This window comes from Helicoverpa zea, chromosome 24 (assembly GCF_022581195.2).
Source record: "Helicoverpa zea isolate HzStark_Cry1AcR chromosome 24, ilHelZeax1.1, whole genome shotgun sequence".
Taxonomy (NCBI): domain Eukaryota; kingdom Metazoa; phylum Arthropoda; class Insecta; order Lepidoptera; family Noctuidae; genus Helicoverpa; species Helicoverpa zea.
This window is the reverse complement of record NC_061475.1, coordinates 1,660,472-1,684,349: the sequence shown is the minus strand read 5'-3', so window position 1 is coordinate 1,684,349 and position 23,878 is coordinate 1,660,472. Positions and strand designations below refer to the sequence as shown.

The window sequence follows — 23,878 nt, the reverse complement described above, 5'->3', positions numbered from 1 at the left end:
AAATAAACAGTAAAAAATTCATTATATCGATGAAAAAAGCCAAAAAATAGCACAGTTCATCTCCCCAAAACGTGGGCAAAACCGCGGGAAACAGATAAACACCCACCACTTCTTATAATCCAGATTAAATTGAATGATATGAAATTAATTATAGATCATACGCGAGCGGCGTCGAGTCGCGTGTCTAGTCTCAACAGTTTATGACGGATTATTGGCTTATACTAACAAATATAGGGGTGAATCTATTGGGGTGAATTGTTTTGATAACAATGATTTTTGGTGCATCTGAATATTTTAATATTCATTGGATAAAGTGGGAAGAAAATCAGTGTGTGAATTTTTTATATGAATTTTGATTTTTTGGCTATGAAATTAATAGCTACCATGTAGTTAGTTAATGTAATCCGTAGGCTTTTGTTTCTATCATGCTTAAATAATGACATTTCTTATAGGATATTTGTTTATCATTAATCGATTTAAGACTAAATGAGGTATAAAATAAGATCACAGCGGGAGGGGTCATTTGATAATTTTTGACGTCGTTAAAAAAAAGGTATAAAATAAGATAACTATTTACATTTGTATACCATTGCATAAGTATTTGCGCAATAGGTTCCCTTATTTATACAGTTTTTGAAAATGACAATTTGTCATTTGGTGTTAAATTTAAGCGCCTGACGCTTTTACGCGGCAACCATTTGTCTCAGTACGTGTTTGCTGTTACATATTGTTTATTAAAGTTTTCTGATTTTAAATTCAATTTTTTTGTACTATTTGATATTTTTCTTAAATATATTTTTAAAACTATTAGTTTTAAAAATTTATTTAAGACATAAAAAAATAAATAACTAGTTTTGTTATTGGTCAGTACAGTAGGACGTTATCGCGGCGATAAGGCCCGTAATGAAGGAGTGGCTGGAGAGAAGCCACGGCGCCCTCAGCTTCCGGCTGACACAGGTTCTCACCGGACATGGGTGTTTCGGAAAGTTCCTGTGTCACATAGGCCGGGAGCCCACGCCCGAATGCCACCATTGTGGCACCGGCAACGAAGACTCGGCGCAGCATACGTTGGCGGAGTGCCCAGCATGGGCAACGCAGCGCCGTGATTTAACTGCGGTAGTGGATGCTGCGGGAAATCTTACGCTGCCGGCCGGAGTGGAATGCCGTCGCCTCCTTTTGCGAGGATGTGATGGTTTTAAAGGAGGCGGCGGAAAGGGAGAGAGAATCTGCTACCTCTCTCTGCGCCCGCAGCAGACGTAGGGGGCGTCGCAGGGTGGCTGATCTCCGGCCACCATAGGGCGGGGCGACAGACTAGGGGCGCCTGTCGTCCGAGCAGAAACAGGCCTCGAGACGGTGGCGTTGTGTTGCGCGCGCCTCTCTTAGTGGAGCATCCCCGACAGGTATTTTCCCGCCAGATGTTCGAAGGCGGGCCAATACCTGCCGGGGATGCATAAGAATGCTTTGGTGTTACCCGTGCCCTCGACAACAGGTAATTGGAGGCAACACCAGGTAGGGTTTTAGCCGGCAAGAGTCCGGCACACCCCTCCACCTACCCCAGGTGGAGTACAGTCCATGAGGATTTTCCCCCCTGACAAAAAAATAGAAAAAAAAAGTGGGATGATTACCCTTAATGAATAACGCTCTGCTAAATAAAAAATAACTTATGTAAATTCTGTGAGGTATTTAATCAAATAAATACATTACAAAAAAATTAAAAAGTTTTAAAAATATTTAAACAAGTAAAAATAAATTACAATAAAAAACTGCTACAATTTTCTCAGCTCGCATGAACACAAATATTATTAACGCTACAGTTCCTGAAAGCCGTAATTGCTTTCAGTACATCTTCAGCAAACACCCCCGGGGCTTGAAGTGCCAGAAAATGTCCAAACTCATCCAGAATGGTTGCGTGAACGTGATTGGTGAACTTGAATTTCAAGACCGTCGGTGATTGGTAGACCAACTCATTTTTAGCGTGAACGGACCACATTGGTACTGATGTCGGCATTCTGAAAAAGATTATGTATTTAGCAAGTTTAAAGAGAAATCAATAGGTTTTACTTGTTTCCTATTTAATTAATTAACAACTTATATACTATTAATTACTCTCTATTTATTCCTCCTGGAAATCTACCATCTAACATAGTTTAATTAATTTAAGAGATCGATTGAGAAACAACATCAAAATAAAATCATTCTATTATCACCCTAACAAAATAAAGCCAAAGGTTTGTGAGATTATTCGTTACTTCTTTACGCAAAAAATTGGCTGTAATATAGCTTATAGGCTGCTTTTTATCCAGATGCAGTTATTAAGGGACCCAGGTAAAGTCAAAACTTACGCATAAATCCCCATCTTAACATTCCTTATATTGAAAGTTTCGGAGTACAATCTTGCCGATGTGGTGAAACTGTTGGTCATCCAGTATATCATGAGGTTGTCCAGCAACTCCTCGCGGGAGAAGGTGTCCGTCAGGCCACCGTCGGCTTTGTTGTTGTTTTCTCTAGTCGTGGCCATGGAGAATAGTTGGAGAATATAGGCCAGGAGTCCGGCTGGGGAGTCTGACATTGCGATACCTGTGACAATCGCAATAATGTTACTTAATGTAGAAGAAGAAGTAGAAGAACCTTAAACAATGTTTAAGGTTCTTCTAACCGAACAGACAGACATGTGTTGCTGGGGAGCCACTTCTTCTTCCCAGCAAAAACACATAGGAAGTGGTGAAGGGTGGGCGTTTTGGGGGCTGTCTTTTGTAATTTTTTTTTTTTTGACGTTCGAAAAGTGCTGTTTTGCAGCCAAGTTTGAATAAATGACTTTTGATTTTGATTTTGTTAAATGCCTATCCTACTAATAATATAAATGTGAATTTAGAGAATGTATCGATGTATTTTTGATATTCTTTCACGCAAAAATAGCTGGTCCGATTTGGTTATGTTATCTTGATAGATGATTCCCTGTATACACATAGGCTGCTTGCTATATTTAACATTGTTATTCTGCAGACGTGGTAGCCGGATATAAGTCATACCGACGGTTGACAAATATCCTCTTTTTTAATTCAATTAAAGTCAACAAATAGCACATCACTCACATTTAGTTCTACTCTTAAGACGACTCCTTTGCAAAAAGGCTACGACGAAAATGCAATGAAAATCAACAAAAAAAATAGAAATACATACCAACAGTATCAGGCTTGGTAGTCTGCAGATGCAAGTACCCAAGCTCCCTCAACAGTCCCTCCACGATGTTCAGAAGTGGGTACATTCTGTCCTGGACTGATGAGTCCACTACGGCTGAGGGTAATAGAGAACCGAGGGCCCAAACTCCTAACGACACAGGAGATAGAGACAGGGCTAGGTTTGTGTGAAAGCCGATCACCTCCTGGAGACATGAGAATTATTATTCATTTATTGTACACAAAATTATTTTAATACACACACAATACAAAGAAGGTATGTACAAAGGCGAGCTTAACCCAGAGTTGGGTTCTCTGACAGCAAACCTTAGAGCGATAGAGAAATGCGATAGGGAGGAATAAGTTAGAAGTGACTACTAGTAGACATTAAACTAAACAAAGATGAAGCAGGTGAGAATATGAGTAAGGTTAATAGCTACTCCTTGCATGTGCTCTGAGGTTTATTACAACAATCTAGTATCAAGCTTTTACATGCCGAGACTATTTCTATTTCAATATAGTAGGTAGGATGAGAATAAACCTTTGAAAAAAACTGTCTTTTGCTGTGCCCGACAGGGTTCATAATTCTTTCCATATTTTAAAGCATAACTGTTGTATAACTACATTATATAATGCAATAAAGTACTGAGTATTTTGACTGTAAGATTTTTTTTCTACAGATTTCAAGAGAAGTAGTAAAAGTTTTGCAATTTTAATTATCAAATTGTCATGGTCATTAACGCTACACTCTTCTCCATATGAAAAGAGGCCTGTATCCACCCAACAGTGGGACACTTAAAATCCTGCTAATATTACCTGTGGGAATAGTGTGCACATGTCAGTCGCGATGTAGGCGCCCCAGTCTCCTCCTTGTACGTAGAACTTGGAGTAGCCGAGTCTGAACATGAAGTTCCTGAGGATCACTGCCATTTCTGACGAACCCAAGCCTGGACGCGTTGCTGCCTACGACGAAAAAGTACGATAGCCAGATTTAGAAAAAAAATAGTACCTTATTAAAGTCAATAAATTGTTGCAAGGGTTGCAAGATACAAATTACACAATAGAATAGTCATTTTTCAGGAAATACAAATTAATATTAGATTAAATTAAAACACTATCAGATGATGTAATAATTTCCAATATGCAAACCTCCTATACATGGGTGGCCTACGTCCAGCAGTGGACGGCAATTGTATGATATGATGATGAAGATAAAGCTTTCTAAATAAATTATGGAATCAGGCGTTACTATGCGGAAATCTATGACATAAAATGTTAGGAAAAAATATTTAGGGTTAATTTCGGGAGACAATAAATCGAGTAGTACAACATTCTGTATCCGAGCCTCGATTTATTGTCTCACGGATTTGTCGCTACATATTTTTCCTGACATTTTATAAAGCCTTCTAGCTATAGCCACGGGATATACCTAACATCGTAGAAATAAAACTATATTAAAGTCTTACATCAGAGAACCCAAATCCAGGCAGACTTGGAGCAATGACTTCCACTGCAAAGTCTCTGTCATCGGCCACAGCAGTCAGAAGAGGTATAGCCTTGAAGAACTCTCGAACAGACCCTGGCCAACCGTGAAGAAGCAGGAGTGGAACCACTTCTACTCCAGAAGGTACCTGTAATAACTCAAAAATGTATTGTCTTGTTTTGGTTTTTTGTTAAGTGAGACTAACTGAGATTTTTCCGGCGTCTCTGAGTAAATGGTAAGACATACAAAATCGGTAAGTATTGCGAAATTCTTCCACTTTGAGATAAGCCTTTCACTATGTGAGTGTAAAATACAAAATGAAATATTCGTCTTGGATTTATGGCTGATAATGATTGTCCGGATGCAGCCTTGCATTTTTATCCACCTAACAAGCCCTTGCCTTGATAGCAACTGTATTAAATGCAACAGACAGAATGTGCTAAAACGCCATCAACTACCAGAATACAACACCAGTGTGGCTCACCGGGTCTTTTTGTATGGTCTTGATTAACTCAAAAAATTACTGCACAAATTCTCAGGCGGTTATCACCACTTGTTAACCTGCTTTTTAGGGAAGGTTAGGTTACAAAAACCCCTAGTTGTTAATGACATTCCTTACCTCCGGTGTGACCCTAATGAAATGTATATCCAATCCTTGAACATTAGTCTTGTACTGCGGGAACTGGTTGAGGTATGTCTCCCGTTCAGTGAAGTTGTAGGTATCAGACCAGTAGGTCAGCCAGCTTTGCAAGGCTTCTGAATTGAAGCCGTATGTGAAAGCTGAGTTGTTCAGTGGCGATGTGAAGTTGCGGTGGTGGTTGAGACGGTACTTTAGATCGGTTATAATCTGCGAAAATGTATAAAAAGGGTTTCATGACATGTTTATTGTATTGTAAAGCAAAGAACTACAATTTGTGTGCACATGAAAATAACAATGGATAAAACTGAACTTAATATTATAAAGTTTAACGGCCAGTTTCTTCATCAAAAGTTAAAGTTAAAGTTATGGCTAAAGTAATGTCTAAAGTAAAAGTAACGGTTAAATTAAATTTTTCTATTAGTTTTGCTGTCACTTTAGCCTTGAAAAAACGAATTTGACCGTTACTTTTACTTTAGACATTACTTTAACTTTTGATGAAGAAACTGGCCGTAAGAGTTTGTTTGAAAGCGCTAATATTAAAAACTATTGAACCGATTTCAATATTATTTCAGTGTTAAATAGCCCAATTATAGAAGAAGGAACAGGTTATCTATACATATAGTTTTTATGAGGGCGCACGGAGTAGTCTGTGATGGACGAGGGTAAAACCAGTGGCTGAAACCAGTTAACTAATAACGTAAATAGGTACTTATACTTGACATACTCACATCTTCATCAAATTGTATGGTAAAAGGTCTGATGCAGGTATCATTTTCGGTACTGGATCCTTCAGGACCCCACCATTCATCGTAACTAACCAAATTTTCTGCATGACAGGATCCAGAAATTATAACAAACATTGCGAATACTTTTTGAAAAGACGCCATCATGTCGATCTTGAAATGTGCCCTAATTAATTTTATTTCCGCTTATATATTTTTTTTTATCTGCTTAATTTATTCTGAATTTAATTGTTTAATTCGTTAAGTAATTATTATAATAATTACACAAGTGCTTTTAGACCCAAAATATATGTAATGGAATACTAATTTCATTGTTTCCTTTTATCTTAATTGTTTGGTAATAAGATACAATTGCATATTAAAGTTAAATAAATAATATATTTATATTTGTGTTCTGTTAATTTTTATCTACAATTTCAGAGAAATTCGTTCCTTGATACTTAGCCACTCAGCTGCTAAGAGAAAGACTATTTTGCATCTAGAATAGTCTACATTTCTAGAAACCAATAGCCGATCTTAACATAGATAGCAAGGCCGATATGAGATCTTTTTCATATTATATGTTATACTACTGACCCGCCCCGGCTTCGCATGGGATAACAGTATTTCCCCAATGTATGTTATTAAACATTTAAAACCTTCCTCTATAATCACTAAAAAAACGCATGAAAATCGGTTGCGTAGTTTTGAAGATTTAAGCGTACAAAGGGACAACGGGACTCAGGGACAGAAAAAGCGACTTTGATTTTTACGGATGTCAATTAAATATCAGGCTTTTTAACAGGTTAAAGTAATTAATTCATAGCCAAAACATGAAGGAGATTTAGTCAGCAACTCCCTTTTGGATTTCAGTAAAGCTGAAGAGTCATTTGGTTATTGCTGAACCCCGAAAATACATACACAGGTTTTTTTTCATGAAATAGGTATTTGCACATGTGTTTTAGTGACTTGAAATGTAAAACAGTTCTGTTTTTTAGGAAAATGACTTAATTTCAATATTTATTTTGTTTCTAATGAGACAGCTGGTGATAAAAACCTTGAGATATTACATAAAACATCTTATGAATATGTATATACCTACAGCTTATTGTTCACGCACATTTTTTCGCGAACATAAAGGTGTACATATCTTAGACACCATTCACTGTGTTTCGGATGGCACGTTAAACTGTAGTGGCCTTACTACAAAAACTTTAACGCCTATTTTACAACTGTCTAAAAAAATTGTGGCTCCAAAATGAACCATATGTCATCGTCATAATTTGACATTTTTTTAGACAAGGCTTAAACTGACGTTTAAACGTTTTTGTGGTAAGACGGTAAGTCTTTACACGTAACTGGCAGTCGTTTTGGGTAGTCAGAAGCCAGTCTAACCCAATACCCCTTGGTATTGGGTTGCCCGGGTAACTGGGTTGAAGAGGTCAGATAGGCAGTCGCTTCTTGTAAAGCACTGGTACTCAGGTGAATCCGGCTAGACCGGCAGCCGACCCCAACATGGTTGGGAAAAAGGCCCGGCGGATGATGAAAGATATACATACGTGTCGACGCGAGTATAAAGGTTGCAATTCCGTGGACATTATAGATATGTTCGCACGCAATTTGTTACTGTTTGCTAGAGTAAGGAGATTAGAAGAATTTGTGTACCCCACACTGGTGGAGTCTTCCCTTAATTATCTAGCCATCCCTAAGGAATAAGCACAGAGACTAGGAGGAAAGGGAAAAATTATGAACGCCAATGTGAAAAAAGATGTAAAAAACGATAATTCTGATTGAAAAACTAGTTTTTTAGGATCCATAACGATAAAAGTGTAGTACTAGAACGGCTTGTAATATGAAACTACTGAAATTATTTAAATAAACATAAAAACTAAAACTAAAATAAAAACGCTTAAAATTGAAATACATCCCCCAAAAATAATTTTCCTATAACCACCGGGAACAAAAAAAATAACAACAATCGCAACTAAAACGTATATTTCTTATGTTTCCTATTAAAATGCCATCTTCTGAACGCCGCGATGGCATGGAGTACATCATCAGCGAAGACTTGAGGCTTCTCCAGGGCAAGGAAGTGACCTCCGGTGAAGAGGACGGTGGAATTCAGCAGGTTTGGATACTTGAACTTCAGGAGTGTGGGAGACTGGTAGAAGATTTCGTCCTTGGCGTGTATCGTCCATGTAGGTACTGGTGTGGGTATTCTGCAAAAACAGAAGAAGTAAGTTCAAGTGTTTCTTAAATCGCCATTTTGTTTCAAAGATTTTGCATTTTTACTAGCTTCCCATAAAATGGAAATGTTTATTTTGAATATGTTTTCTATGTGTTTGCGGATAATTTCGCCGTACCTATATGGACCGATGTTTTTTAATTTAAAGGCCAGAAGTATAAAATGTTTGAAGTAAAATATGAAGAATGAGTAACGACTAACATATTCTAAATATAATGTGTTCATGAACTAACACATATGTGTACATATTCTATGTGTAAAATTTTATTTTATACAAGTCAGTAATTTTTTCTTTGGTGAGCAAATTAAAAGATAGGTAAAATATTGGGATAAATCGGTTAGAAGGAAGACAGATCCTGCTAATGGTTTATCCATATTATATTTTCACTCTAACGAAGTAAATTTATATAATACATATAAAAAAACCACTTACGCAAAAACAGCCATATTAATATTCCTCAAATTCAAGGTCTCCGCGTAGATCCTACTAGAGGTGGTAAAACTGTTGGTGATCCAGTATATCATGAGGTTATCAATGAGTTCGTCTCGGCTGTAGAGATCATCGAAGCCACCGTCACTCCTGTAGTAGAACTTCCTTCGGGAACCACTTGAGAACAGTTGGTAGATGTAGGCCAGGAGGCCAGCTGGTGAATCTGCCATCGATACACCTGGAATTATGTGAATTATTTTCTTTTTAATACGCTTATCGTCGTCTTAGAATGAAAACCTCGGAAATGCATTTTTTCTCAATATTTTTTTATTGCATTTCTTGGAAGATAATCGCAAAAAATATCGAATACTAATCCTTATCCTGAAAATTTATCTCTTGCACTAACGAGGTTTTCACTCTTTATTGCATTTCTTGGAAGATAATCGTAAAAAATATCTAATACTAATCCTTATCCTGAAAATTTATCTCTTGCACTTACGAGGTTTTCACTCTAAGGCATCGTTATGTTAGCTTCACTTATAACTATGTATGTAAAAAAATCTTGGAATCTTATGTGACCCACTTCCCGGTCTTCACGCTCTGAGTTCTGATGACAATACATGACCAAAAGCGTGTTTTTCAGTTTTTTATACAATCAATTTTTTGGTATGTCTTGACCAGACCACGGGATTACAGAGTTCCGGATTTTTAGAAGGCGAGCGTGGGGCGGAAGCCAACACGCTGAAGCCCTTTTGAGACAACTTCAATGAAACGGTGACACAAGACCGACGATTATCCCTGTTTACACGAGAGAAATGTACCCAAGGACAATCTCCGGTTGTGTGCTAAACTATTGCTTACTATAGAATAAAACTATTTGGGCTATCATTATTATTTATTTGCTCAGGATAAATTCATCACAATTATCTTAATTAATAAGCCTTCTAAAATAAGTATCATAAATTGCTTCAACTTCGACTTTAGGCATTGTTTCACTTCCATATTGCATTAAGTTTGATTTATTTATTTCACTTTAAAAAGGTCTATTTATTATTGGATATTACTAAAGTATGTTAGATTCGTCTGATTTGTTAGATTCGTTAGGAAGTCGTGGTGGCCTAGTGTGTAAAGAACCAACCTCTCGAGTATGAGGGTGAGGGTTCGATTCCAGGTCAGGCAAGTACCAATGCAACTTTTCTAAGTTTGTATGTACTTTCTAAGTAATCTTAGACACCAATGGCTGATAAAAAAGATGAAGGAAAACATCTTGAGGAAACCTGGACTATAGAGTCTGAAATCACCAACCCGCATTGAGCAAGCGTGGTGATTAATGCTCAATCCTTCTCCGTGTGAGAGGAGGCCTGTGCCCAGCAGTGGGACGATAAAAAAGGCTGTAACATAACAACAACATGTTAGATTCATGACTATCTTTAAAATCAACTGTCAGCACATCTCAGTGTTATATACACTGAGATGTGTTATTGATGATTGATTTCCTTGTTAATGAAAAAACTAAGTTTGTTACCACTAAATTTGTGACCCATGTTTGCAAATAAATAACCATCCCCCGATGCTTAAACCGCTAGGTTTGAATGTCTCACTTGGTCAAGCGCCTACCGTCTAGGGAACTTCTTTCCACATCAGGATAAGTTATTTATGACATGGTAAATAGCTTGAAGAGATGACAGATTGAAACATTGACCTCAGATCATCTGAGTGAAACCCCGGAAATGTGTAGTTTGAAAGGAATTATGTCATGGCTTCATAGCAAATCTTGTAGAAAATGGTAGGCTGCCAGTGCAGTTCCCTATAATTACGACAATCGCAAGACCACAGCAGAACATTAGAGGTATAATAGATGCATTTATTTATACGTGCTTGCATTTCTGCAATACATTATATAATATGCTGGTATTGGGGCCTGGCTTTGCACGGGTACCTAGTTTGTATTTTAAGTGTATCCCACTGAACTTTCTTCTTGAATCGCCCTATAAAACTTCAATTAAATCCATCATGTAATTTGAAAGATTCAACTAATGCTGGGGTGTAGCAAGAGTTTGTTGGCCCGAGGCTAGAAGCACCCTGCATCTCAAGGACGTGCGGAACGCAACAAATGTGACTTTTTGGATAGCCAAGATTGGGTAAACCTGCTTGCGTGAATAAACTCGAGCATTTTCGCATTCAAACGGTTACCTATATGACTTCTCAGTTTCTAGACTGGTTTTTAGTTTCTGAAAAGTATTGTGAAGTAGTTTATCCACACAAGAGGCCCGTCAATCTAGCAATAGAAAGCCACTTACCCAGGGTATCAGGCTTGGTAGCCTGCAGATGCAAGTAGCCAGTTTCTCTGGTGAGCCAGTAAACCACGCTCAGGATCGGATACATCCTGTCTGCTAGAACTGGATCCACCACCAGCGGCGGGTAGATGGAGCCTAGGACCCACGTTAGTATAGCTGTTGGGGTTATCGATAGCGCCAGGTTTGTATGGTATCCTAGGACCTCCTGAAAGTAAACATAATAATATTTATTAAGGGTGGTCCAAGGGCTTGGTAACAGCTGTACGGGTTGATCGATCATAAGGTTAAGCAACGCTTAGCATGATCGATCCGGGGATATATAACCAAATTACTTTCTTTGTGGCGATTTCTTTTGACTAGAAAGGCTAAAATCAAGTGTGATGATAAACACTCATTCCTTATCTGTATCTGGAAAGGCCAGTATATAGTGTAGGGTCAGGGAAATGTAGAAATATTTATGCTGACTTGGATACTTGTATCTGCTCTAAAGCTAGGATACGAAGAACCAGATGAAATCTCTAAAAAAAATACCATATATAGATCGATACTCCGGTCCAGAGACAGCAAAATATATATTTTTTTGTATAATCATTCAGGCCTGTTCTAATTTTCCACTTTAGTTTAGTACCCACCTTCGGATACAAGGTAGCCATACAGAGTCCAATATAAGCGCCCCAGTCTCCCCCCTGCACGTAGAACTTCTTGAAGCCGAGTCGATGCATCAGGTTCCTCAGCACCACTCCCATCTCCGTAGCGCCTAGACCTGGTCTCACTGCAGCCTGCAAGACACCAATAAACATTGTTTTATTGCCTTTATCCCACTAACGTCCCGTGGGAGTTAGTTCGCGTACTTAGGCAAAATATAGTCTATCTATGTCACCAAGGCAGGGGATAGAGCAGCTTGAAGGGAAATAATTTTTCAAAATGGGTATTGGGTCCACGGTTGGATGACAACGATGAGGACCAATTTCTCGACGCCCTTTATTAGTTACTTTTAAATACATTTAGTTTACTTTTAAATAATGTACAGACTGTTAACACGGATAGTTAAAATACAAAACATTCCCAATTAGATCTATAAAAAAAACGAAACGTTTCGATATTTTTGGCTTTTTCGAACTTTTCCAATTTTTCTGACTGTTGCCTATCCTTCTATTTCCAACATGATTCCCAATACTTCAAAAATCATTTGTTATCATTATCTGTTATTATTCATGCTGCTAACTAATTCGGGGAAGAGTTACTAATAAGCTTCTTCCTTCGATTATAGTTCGGCCATTCAGAGAATGCGTTCCTGACACGTCGCGATTGAACTGACGACGTAATAACATTCATTGATTATTGATATAATAATGTTGTTTTAATGCTCCTCAATTGTTAAAACGGTAAACAACCAGCAAAAATATTTTTATCGTAACTGCAACGCCATTGCAAAGTTACGTCGTCAGTTCAATCGCGACGTGTCAGGAACGCATTCTCTGAATGGCCGAACTATAATTCATGAATAAAACGTTTAAGTTAATATCCTTGTTAACGTCTGTAGGATACATGTTTGAAATCAACATTGTTATTTCGATTGCATGCATATAACTATGCATACTTCAAATACTAACAAATTGTTTTCCGAAAGTGTATTTTACTTACAGCGCCCAAGACACAGGGTCGACATCTAACCATGGAACTTCATAATACGGATAATACCCCCTATTAAATGTGATCTATATCTTCAACATTACCTAACAGTTTAAATACCTACTTAGCACAGATAAACACACTGGTTAAGAAACTGCGTGCAGGATAATAGCACCTCTAATTAGAAAATTTCCTCCGATCGCCTACCTACTAGACTACAGTATAATAAGTTAGAACCGAGATATGATCGGGCTAATATGCTCGACTGCGTAAAAGTGCGCAATGTTGCGAAACGCGATATTTGTCTGTCATTATATGATGGATGGGATATGCCAACAGCAATTTTGATTTTTTATCATAATTATTTAGAGGCGGAATGTGTGTTATCGAGAATTTTCTTGTGCCTTCTAGTTATCTGAAGCAGGACTTCGTATATCGCTTACGAAATGCTTCTAACACAAGAGTGATTAATTAAACCTCACAATTTAATTATAAACTGGTTGTTTTTTACGCGTCTGTAGTTCTACTATATAAGTACACTCGGATAAAAGTATAAGGTATGATCGTCATACTCCTGCCCTTATTCCAATTTTATATGGGGTCGGCGCAGCATGTTTCCTTCTTCAATAGTCTTCTGTCTGCCGTCAAGGAACATTATTTTCAGCCATGTCGACTTAAAAGTATATAATAGGCAAATTCTTAGATGAAAAAGCTGTTTCAAGTAAACAAAAAACTCTTAAGTTTGCCTTTTGTTAAAACATCTCCCCTAACCAAACTCAAAAAATATAGGTACTTTTAAACTTACATCAGAAAATCCGAATCCAGGTAGACTGGGAGCAATGACTTCCACTGCAAAATCTCTCTCTCTGGACACGGTAGCCAGCATTGGCAGGGTGCCGTAGAACTCCCGGACTGATCCCGGCCACCCGTGCAGCAGCAGGAGTGGTACCACTTCCATGCCGGGAGGTACCTTCAACGGCAAAATAAAAAAAAAGTTTAAAAACTAGAAAAACGCTTTTACCACGTCCGCCATATTGGGGAGGCCGACATATTGGATTTGTAATGACTACTAATGACGGTTCTTAGCTAGTCATGTATTGTCATCAGAATGCAAAGCGTGTGCAAATTTTCATCCTAATCGAATACCGGGTAGTGAGCCAAGTTAAGGTTCCAAGATTTTCTTACATAGTTACAAGTGAAACTTATAATTGTGTTAAAAAATAGGCTTTATTCTCTGACAGTGACAGTGGTATGTAACATGGCTATTTCTATTTTAGATCTGAAAACCAAGGCTGTATTTACAGCGTATACTGAGACTGGGCCCCCTGCTATATTGTTTTTTTGTGTGTAGTGTTCAATTTATGCAACTATGTGTAGCTGAATAAATGGGTTGAATGGTACAGAGGCTAGGTTTCTTTTTATCAGTAGCCATAATTGTAAATAAAAGCATTCAGTATAAGGCTCATAACATTAACAAAAGCCGGTTTCTGTCTATGCTGTATTATAGTGCTATATTTACAACAAATAATAGAATAGTTTGTTTACTTGCATACAATGTAGGTAATGACATAATTAGATGTGACAATATTTCACATTTGACCCGTGTACCTGACTATCTTACTGGCATGCAAATAATATATTATAGAAAAAAGCTTATTAAAAGCTTTTTTTGAGTCATATATTACGTACAAGAAACATTACAATTAGGTATAATGTATCTTCTATATTTATACTTACCTGACATTGAGCGATGCGGTGTAGGTGTTTTTTATACAATTAAGAATTTACAGGAGAAAGTCAATTTATTATCTACGTTTTTTGTTTATTTTTTTACTAAGAAACGCTATCGGAATACCTACGTACTTGATTATTGCTATAAAAAATAATTAAGATTTTTTTTTCATATCACTGAATATGTTATTAAGCTGAAGAATTTTTATTTTTGAGCTCTGACCTTCATCTGCGCAGTGCTGTGCTGTGCATCTGCGCAGAAGTGATTTATTAGCAAAGAACCAATCCCGAGTGACGGCTATGACGCGATGCGCTGCGGGCCAATCACCGCTTTAGCCCGCCCCCGCGCCTCACTCCATAACACAAAAGGGACCCAATAAATTACTTCTGCGCAGGTGAAGGTGAGCGCTCAAGATTCGTGCCGATGATTATATACCGCGCGAAACAAAACCGTGCGGAAAATTCACCAGTGCGAAAGTGCAGCCAGGGTAAACAGGTTCATAAGTACTTGTAAATGCCTAAATGAAATAAACTTTGTAATTTTTTAGGCTTACCTCAGGCTTAACCCAAATGAAGTGTATATCCAGCCCTTGCACATTGGTCTTAAATTGAGGAAACTGGTTCAAGAAGTCCTCCTGCTGCTGAAACGGGTACTGGTCTGCCCAGTAGTCTACCCAACCGTGTAGGTAGTGGGTGTTGAACCCGTACTCGAACCCCACACCTTCTAGTGGTGGCGTGAACGGCCGGTGACTCTTCAAACGATATCTCAGGTCTTCGATCATCTGGGAAGAGGTATTTTACATTAACAATTCAAAGTTCTGCTTTCGGTCTACCGAAATTTTTACCAACGTCCAAATTCATCTTGTCCCATTCTATTCCATCACCATTTGCTATCTATGTACCTACATATATTAATTTACAAAAGAAAGTTGTGTTAGTTACACTCTCTGAACTGATTTGGCTGAAATTTGAAGGTTAGACACGGAGGAAGTATATAAGACAGGAGATCTAGGTGAGTAGTTTCCAATGGGACGCTTTTAGGAAAATAGTATTATTATCTGCCTAGTTGTGGTCATCTTCTTTCAATCTGGTAGCTGTGAATAGATAGTTTTGTCAGGACACATGTAAATACAAGGTAAGCAAAAACGTATGAGAGCGTGAAGTACGGAAAGGACAGTTATTTCACAGGTCCGACTGAATGGTTCTCCTTGGAGTTTACGCGAAATACATACGGTATCCGATTGCCTCGTTCACTTGACCCCTGACCTAGCAACCAGAAGAGGTAGAACTCAAATTAAGGATATAACCCCAACAGTGAATAATCCCTGATGTACATTCTTGGTAGTCGTTACGGGTAGCCAGAAGCCAGTAAGTCTGACACCAGTCTAACCAAGGGGTTTTGGGTTGAGGAGGTTAGGCAGGGCAGTCGCTCTTTGTAAAGCACTGGTACTCAGCTGCATCCGGTTAGACTGGAAGCCGACCCCTACATAGTTGGGATAAGGCTCAGGAGAAGATGATGATGATAAGATTGATAAGTGAATTCCTGAAGTTTTCGCCAATTTTTTTTGGGCCAATTCATGGAGAACAAAATGACTAGCGGAGATGTCATAAGCCGAACGTCTAGTTAGTCCTAGTAACTGATCACGCCTACCGTAAGTTGCTTGACCTACAAGAAGGCGCCTGACCTAGCTTCCTTATGGCATCTCCGCTATCGTTCCTTCCTCCGCGGTTCAACATTTACTGTAATAGTCGAACACCTGCTTAAACCCTTAAATTATTCTCTCATTCAAGCCCATCCCAACCCTTAAGTGACATTCTCTAAATCAAATGACCCCTCCCGCTGTGGGCTAGGCAGCGGTGAGGGAGTGTCAGACTCTTACTGACTAAAAACCGTCGTGTTCATTTGATGATTTTTGACGTTGTTAAAAAAAAAGGCCTTTTATGAACCAGGGCCGCTGTAACTCTTTCGAACAATCCCACAGCCCCGGCAGACCTTGTCCCAACTGGGCCCCGCTGGGTACCAATTAAGTCCTTAAAATCAAGATTCTAACGACTCTCAGTTTTCTCATTTTGCTCTTTGTCAAATGTTTTTGGCTATTTCTGGCTCCGATATCTTAGTTATTGGGTAACAACTATAACCCTTGATAAACCTAGTCTGATTTTATAACAGAAATCTAACCTTGTCGTTGACCAGTTCCAGTTGATAAGAGAGGTACTCTTAAATTTAATTTAAAATAATTAATTTAACCGCTTCTTCTCAGCTATTACACTAGGAATTAGTGAAAGGGGGGCGTTTTGGGGCTGCTGTCCTATTGTAAATTTGACGTAAAAAAGTGCTAAAAACTAGCCTACTTTCATATGCGTTTTCGGCTTTTGACCCCTCTGACAAATGTAGGAGTCTTGTAGAACATACATGGTCACCCATCCGCATTGGGACCGCGGCAAGTTATTCGTTTAATTGTTGAGTGAAGAGCTTAAAGTGGATATAGTTATAGTTAATTTTAAGTGTATCTGCATATAGATAGATAGATAGATATTCTTTATTAGGTACACCAATGTTACATTTTTGATCTTAAACTAGGTAGTTAAAGTAGGTGACATAATGGGCGGTCTTATCGCTAAGAGCGATCTCTTCCAGACAACCTTAGGATGGATTGAGACGAGAAGGAAAAGATTATATATGGTAGGCAGTAAGGCAAAGTGTACACTCGCTCCTGCAACTTGTGTACCTATAATAATATTGTTGTCATAAATACATAAACTATAAACTAAATAATAACAATAAATACATATATACTTATATATAATGTTTTTGGAAATAGGAATAGTATCTTACCGTTAGGAGGAAAGGTAGTGTTATTTTAACATACTCTTGAAAACGGCAAAACATATAATGATAGGTAGTACAGTATGTAATGAGTAATAAATTTTAATTGCTTTGTAATAGTACAGTGCAGGACTAATAGAGAATAATCAGTCATACTAAGGTAGGCATACTAAGATTGGTACATAGGAAGTTGTATATTTTCGAAGTGTTTTTAAGTAAATGTATATATAGGTGAATTGATATTCTCCTTTTTTGGCAATCGGTCAATTTTCTTTTGCATTTCAAAACCAATGATTTAAGAGGGTTTTTTTTATTACGGTGCTTTTTTAATCGATGTCCAAGCTTCAATAAGATGTTGTATATTTCAGAATAATCGGAAACAAAATAATGCCCACTAAAAACTGGTAGGATCTACCTATCTGATTATCACCTACCATAATTTTCAACATTCATGTAGTATGGCCAAACCAACAGGACTTCTTTCAAAAGACCCTTTCATTTCAAAATCCTCATAGATTAATAACATAAAAATAAAAAAATACGTACCCCAGGATCAAAATGCACTTGAAAAGGCCTGATACTAGTATCATTATGTTGTTTCTCTTCCACAGGACCCCACCATTCATGATCAAAATGGGGCAAAGGCGGCGTCCGGAAAATCTCCAAACTTTGCACAGAAACAAGTGAACAACACACGAAAATTATTTCCAAAAACAGTTGCATTTTCTATTATTTTTGGTAGGTATATGCACTTTAGTATTTTGTGTACACGACTGATCCAAGTCTTGTTAGGAACAAAACAAGCGATATTTCTTGCGTGGTTCTGTTTATAAGCAGTGTATCATTTTCTTGAGTTACGTGGTTATACGCAATTTTACATCGGTTCTAATTATTATGATAGTGAGCTTGTTAGCTATCATTATAGTGCGAAAGACTAACTGCATGTTATCGGCGTAATAATGTTATATTTAGCTCAATTTTGTAGGTTGTGTATCAACATTTTGATTGATTTAAAACAATCCTTGTGTTTTGTTAAAAGTAGGTACAGTCTTTTTTTTTGAGTTAGTTTTCACTGAGTGTCTTTCTGTCAACTCGAAATGGTATTTGTATTGCAATTCATGCGATTTTGGATTACCTCCAATTTACGCCACCTATTATTTAACCTTTCAGCAATTTCTTCAGCTCTATATCTACTTAGGATTTAAGTTTTCATTTCTTCATTATTTTTACCAACTTCTCAAAAATGAGGACATTACTTAGGTTCTAATAATCTAGATTACTTTCGGAAAGGGAACATTGGTAGCCGTCGGTTCAAAAATCCCACATAATAGGTTCTTGATCGCCTCTTTCTGTTCCGGTCAAGATAAGGTGATTAATTTTCAGCCGCGAAGGGGAGGGGGAATCTTTCTAATTTCTTATTTTCTCAGTTCCAAGTTTTAATTAATCGCCGCGGTCAGGCATTTGTTTTTTTAATCGCTGTGAACGGTTTTAGGCAGAAACTGTCACGGGGTTTTGTTTTAATACCTACGGTTTTTTTTTTCTTTTTGATAATCTCTTCTGATCTAATTTTAAAACAAAAGCGAAATTGTGCTATAAGTGCCTATGTAAGTATTTAGAATTTTATTATATACGAATTTTACAGGGTTTTGTAACTCGTAAAACTGAAAAGAGGTAATAGAGAGTCAATGTAGGTATACCTAATATTTTGAAAATCGGTCAATCGATTAACAAAAGTTTATTAATAATTTTGAAAGTTATCAAATTACTGCCGAAAATATCATTACTTATTCTATACAAAACACACATCCAGCCCAGACAGTTTTAGAGCTGGTTACCACAAAAAACCACAAATACCTACAAACATCAAATTTTTCACACCCTCTATTTTTATTTCCCATAAACCATTAAGACCAAAAAGTTATTTCAAATCACATTTTGATAGTAATAGCTTTTTTTATCAACGTTGGCGTCGTTTGTCGACGACATAACACTTGACTTGCCACCCCATATCATGGGAATTGTGAATAAGCACCCTAAATGTATTGAATAAGCCCCTTAATTGTAAGGTCCCAAGGGTAATAACGATTTAATACGTACCATATTTTTATCACCCCCAATTATTGAAGCATAAGTATTGATATTTTTTTGATCTGGGATTTATTTTTATTAGAAAATAGCATTTTTAATTTTTTTTTCGGTGATGAAAAATAAGATAGGACATTGCGTATAAGTACTTACCTATTGAAATCGCTTGCAAAACTTTTATATTAATTTTCTTTCACATCCATTTAATATCAGATTTCCCGATTGTGCTGGGTTTCCTTCAATAATCTCAATATCAGAACATTGTATGCTGCAAAGCACCCAAAACATACAGCGACATCTATGAATATTTTCATAAAACTTTTAGACTGGATCGTAGCTAGTTTAGTTTGTACTTCAATCAGCTACCGATAGATGACGGTGTTTGCAATTAAGGGTGTTTTTCAGAAAACTTGACCCTAGCAAAATCGGCCTGTCCCACACCTTCAAACATTTTTATTTTGATTTTTTTATATGGCACGTGTGAAAGTGAGTTTTTGATAAATTTAGGTATATATTTTAATGTACAATTAAATCAATATGTAGCATAAAAAGTGGATAGTTATTTTTATATTTAAAATAAACCTAAAGAGGACGTATAAATATCGTGTGTCCCATGGCGCTCTTGGAGATTTCAAATACATCTTACTTCTAAAATATTCGTTTTTGGGTATGTTTAAGTTTTTGAACTTAGTCTCTGTATTTCTAAAAACGTATTTTTAATTTTTATGCCATAAATTTATTGTTATTTTAAGAAATATCATTATTTTAATTTTGTCCTACGAAAATCATTGTTCCGGAAAATCCGGTTTCGTCACGGTGAATTTGATATCGTACTCAAGACAAAATCTACTAATTTGTGTTTTTTCTACCTTCTTGGCAACTTTATGACCGTATTAGGATTCCGCCATTGCCGTTTTAAAGTCAGTTAAGGCTAAAACTGTGACGACAATGTTGGTGTCATCGGCGCGCAAAATTTTTGATCCGGATAGTGGCAGTATTTAAAAGGTTAATGAATTGTTTTCTTAACTCTATAACACTGTATATAACATAAACAACTCATCATTATTAGATTAGTAAGGCTAAAAACAAGGTTTTTAAAATAAATATTAGTTATTTTCAATTTTAAAAGTCTCGTGAGATGAAAACGTCACCTCCTGTGCGTCACGCTACATACTACTGGAACAAAATCGTAACGTTCTTGAATTGTAAAGCTTAGTGTACAATTAAATAATTTATGGGAGCGTCCTGTCCGCGCGTGTGGTAGGTATCAAACGAAAAGGCTTACATTTCATCGGTTTTGTTTATATATGTGTGTGTAAAGGTTTATATCTAAAAATTTAGTGAGTTGATACTTTATTCTTTGTAATTGTGTTTTGAAATCGGCAGTGTGGACATTGCTCAAATTATTCTTATCCATCACGAAATTTTCATAATAGTCACTGTCCCATATTCTGGATGTTACAAAAATGGTTTAAAAATATATATTTTTCATTTTATAGCGTTTATTTTGGCATCATAGTATTTTGTTAGTATCTAAAATTTCTCACTAGGCTTGATTTTGGAAATTGTAGCGGGTATCATTAGTAATGACAACTTTTCTAGTGAGATGTGTCCAAGAAGTGACGAAAGTGAAATTATTTAGCTGATTATTTAGTAATCTTATAGAATTATGCTATCGTTTTGTTTGTTTTTAAAAGATTTTAAGTATATCTTTATGCCACCATAAGTTGATTTCGTTTTAATACTTGTTTGTTTTATTTCTAATTAATTATATTTTGTGACGTTCAGGAATACTATGCATCATACGCTGACAGAAAAACTTTAATATTTCTTAAAATCATATTATAATTTTAATTTAAAATGCAGATTTAGCTAGTTAACAATATAGTCTTTAATGTTAGAGTAAATAAAATAGAATTCACGAAATAAAAAAAAATATTTCCTGTGCGTCACAGGGTATTCTTTTCTGAAAATCACCAACAATTCTTTTTGCTTTGTTTTCTTCAAACTAATTAAGATCTTTTATACAAGTTTACGGGAAAGGATGAAAAGAAACGAATTTGTATTGAAAAATCAAACTAATAATTACTTTATTTAGGCGTATTTTCCAGCGTTACATAAAACATACTAGAAGTTATTTAGTTCATAGGTAATATTCGATTTGACTTACATTTACTACGATAGAGGAAGATTTCAGTTTCAGTAGACACTTCAATAAGTAGCATGCGTATCAACACAAAAACATTAATTTTCTTTGCAAAGATTCTAAATATTATACCCAAAGGTAAATTTCTAAGCAATTGCTTCTCTTATTTGAAGTGTTACGGGAACTTTTCACATAATTTTAAATAGTTTTATTGTCAAACATGGCTAGAATAATCATTCAAAATAGATTTTAGCTTACAATTTTACAGTAAAAAAAAACTTTGGTTTGTCAATGGCGCTAGGAAGGCTAGATACAAATTAAAAAGTGCGACTATTTGATGACTCTTCTGATTCTTGTAAATAAAATAGTTTTTAAGAAGATATAGGTGCACATTTATAAAATACACTTACAAATAAATATTCTAGAATCTAGTCGCATCGCAGTTTTTATAAATTCTCAACTCATGTTTCAAAAGACATGTTCAAAATGTATATCAGCGCCATCTATCGTTAGCCCGTAGAACTATTATTGTCAATTCAAACGTTATTGTCGTTCAGAAAGTTCGTTGCTTAGATTAGAGAGAAAATTATAGATCTATGGTAACATTGATAATGTTTACAGTTATTTTGTACAATCTAAAGTCTTATATGGAGACACTAAGCTAGTTAAAGCCTTGCTATCTTATCCTACGAAATGATTCGGTAAGCAAAAATAATGTTCAGGGAATAAGTACCTAAAGGGAGGTTTTTTTTTCATAGTACATGTTTTTTCTAACTTTCTATACGAGAAAATACAGTAAGATTTTGTAATTATTGTCTGGTAGTTTTTGTGATAAATTACATCGATAAATCTTTTAATAATTAACACTTATACCTTCACAAAATAATTACAAATTAAGATGGATGTGTAACAACAGATTTCATGAACATTACATTATTTATAGGTAATTAAACAATAAAACAATCAAAATAATATACGTTCCTAATTATTTCCCGTAGTTATTTAAAAATCGAGAAGGCATAATGTACAATTATTTTTCCTTATTATCTTATTACAAAACAATCTTTGCAATAATTTTAATAAGCAGCTTGTAAAACAAGGATTTCTTATTTGGTTAATAATTAGTAATTAAACGTTAATGGATAGGTACAGATACCGGCACGGATATTGGGCTCTCGGCGGAAGAGTGGGGATCGCTTTGCGCACCCGTACGCATAAGGCAATAAGGCAGTAAATCGCTTCTGCGCAGGTGAAGGTCATGGCTCGATATCCGTGCCGATAACCCTACAGTTTTTTATGTATGAAGGTCCTAAACGTACAAGAATAGTGATGCTTTCCGTTTTAAGGAAAGATTTTTCACACACATAGTTACAAGATTTTATGATATTACAGTTTTCAAATAATCTGACCAAATTAGGTATATGAGTCATGTCACTTGAATAAATAAACTTTCTGTTCCATTCTATTTCTATAACTATGGCTCCAAGTATGAACTCAAAATCCAAGTTTATGGGCGATATTAAAATGATCAGAGATATTTCGGCTATAAAGTCATTTCCACACAAGTGGTTTTTCCGATCGTGTCGTGACGTCGTTCAGAATGCGTCGGGCGTAAAAAAATCGAGTCGAAAGTACTTTAAAAGCCTTGTATTGACTTACAAACAGTCAATACGTATGTAGGCTGTAATTTTACCATCGACATGACTTGTTTTTATTAGCTTTTATGATTGTATAAATTAAACTTGATAACCCAACTAGATATTTTCTTTTTTACAGGGTTTGTAAACAGAATAGACTAGAGCAGGCACACTTCACTACCACATCACGTAGCTAATAAATCTAAGCCTTAACACTAATTAGTTAATTAATGTATTCATTTAAGCGCACACCACATCATATTGACACACGCGAAAATATCATAAAAAATGCAAAAAAAAAACATTTTTTTTAAATTGAAGGATCGATAAAAGATCACTTTTTCTTAAAAAAAAAAGAAATCAAAATCGTCGAAGTTAGTTATTTGAAATTATTTATGAAAAAAGAATATATTATTAATAATACACATTGTTGAAATAATTTCTAATTCACACGCATTTCTATCTACACATACATTTCACTGCAAGCAAGCATTACTGGGAACTTACGTAATACGAAGCAACACTATTATTTTTTTAATACATATTTCATTTTAATATTATAAAAAATCTAGAAAATGTATAAATTTCACAACCTAGTAAATTTGTCTATTAATAATCGGTGTGATTATGATTTTTTATACATACATAATAATTATTTCTCGAATAATTTTCCCTAGAGAAACTATTTGCAAATAATTAATTTATAATATTTTTATATTTTAGTTGATCAGGGGTTTAGGCCTTCTAATTAATGAATTATGACTTATTAGAATATTATAAATTACTTCAACCATTTTTACGAAATTTCGTGATTAGTATTGTAATTC

General features: G+C 36.0%; 2 protein-coding genes across 2 annotated transcripts; both read right to left on the bottom strand.

Moving 5' to 3' along the window:
• Nucleotides 1–1,674: 1,674 nt before the first annotated feature.
• Nucleotides 1,675–6,159, bottom strand: LOC124642155 (juvenile hormone epoxide hydrolase-like). Its single transcript, XM_047180469.1, has 7 exons — nucleotides 6,028–6,159; nucleotides 5,279–5,515; nucleotides 4,643–4,807; nucleotides 3,993–4,139; nucleotides 3,181–3,382; nucleotides 2,343–2,577; nucleotides 1,675–2,009 (listed from the first exon to the last, which is right to left on the bottom strand). Exons 1-7 carry the CDS (start codon nucleotides 6,157–6,159, stop codon nucleotides 1,778–1,780), a joined length of 1,350 nt encoding a protein of 449 aa, XP_047036425.1. The 3' UTR covers nucleotides 1,675–1,777.
• Nucleotides 6,160–7,998: 1,839 nt separating this feature from the next.
• Nucleotides 7,999–17,988, bottom strand: LOC124642478 (juvenile hormone epoxide hydrolase-like). The gene is made up of 7 exons (XM_047180910.1): nucleotides 17,730–17,988; nucleotides 14,911–15,138; nucleotides 13,431–13,595; nucleotides 11,626–11,772; nucleotides 10,997–11,198; nucleotides 8,700–8,934; nucleotides 7,999–8,240 (listed from the first exon to the last, which is right to left on the bottom strand). The coding sequence occupies exons 1-7, from the start codon at nucleotides 17,904–17,906 to the stop codon at nucleotides 8,006–8,008; spliced, it is 1,389 nt and encodes a 462-aa protein (XP_047036866.1). The 5' UTR covers nucleotides 17,907–17,988; the 3' UTR covers nucleotides 7,999–8,005.
• Between the last annotated feature and the right edge of the window lie 5,890 nt (nucleotides 17,989–23,878).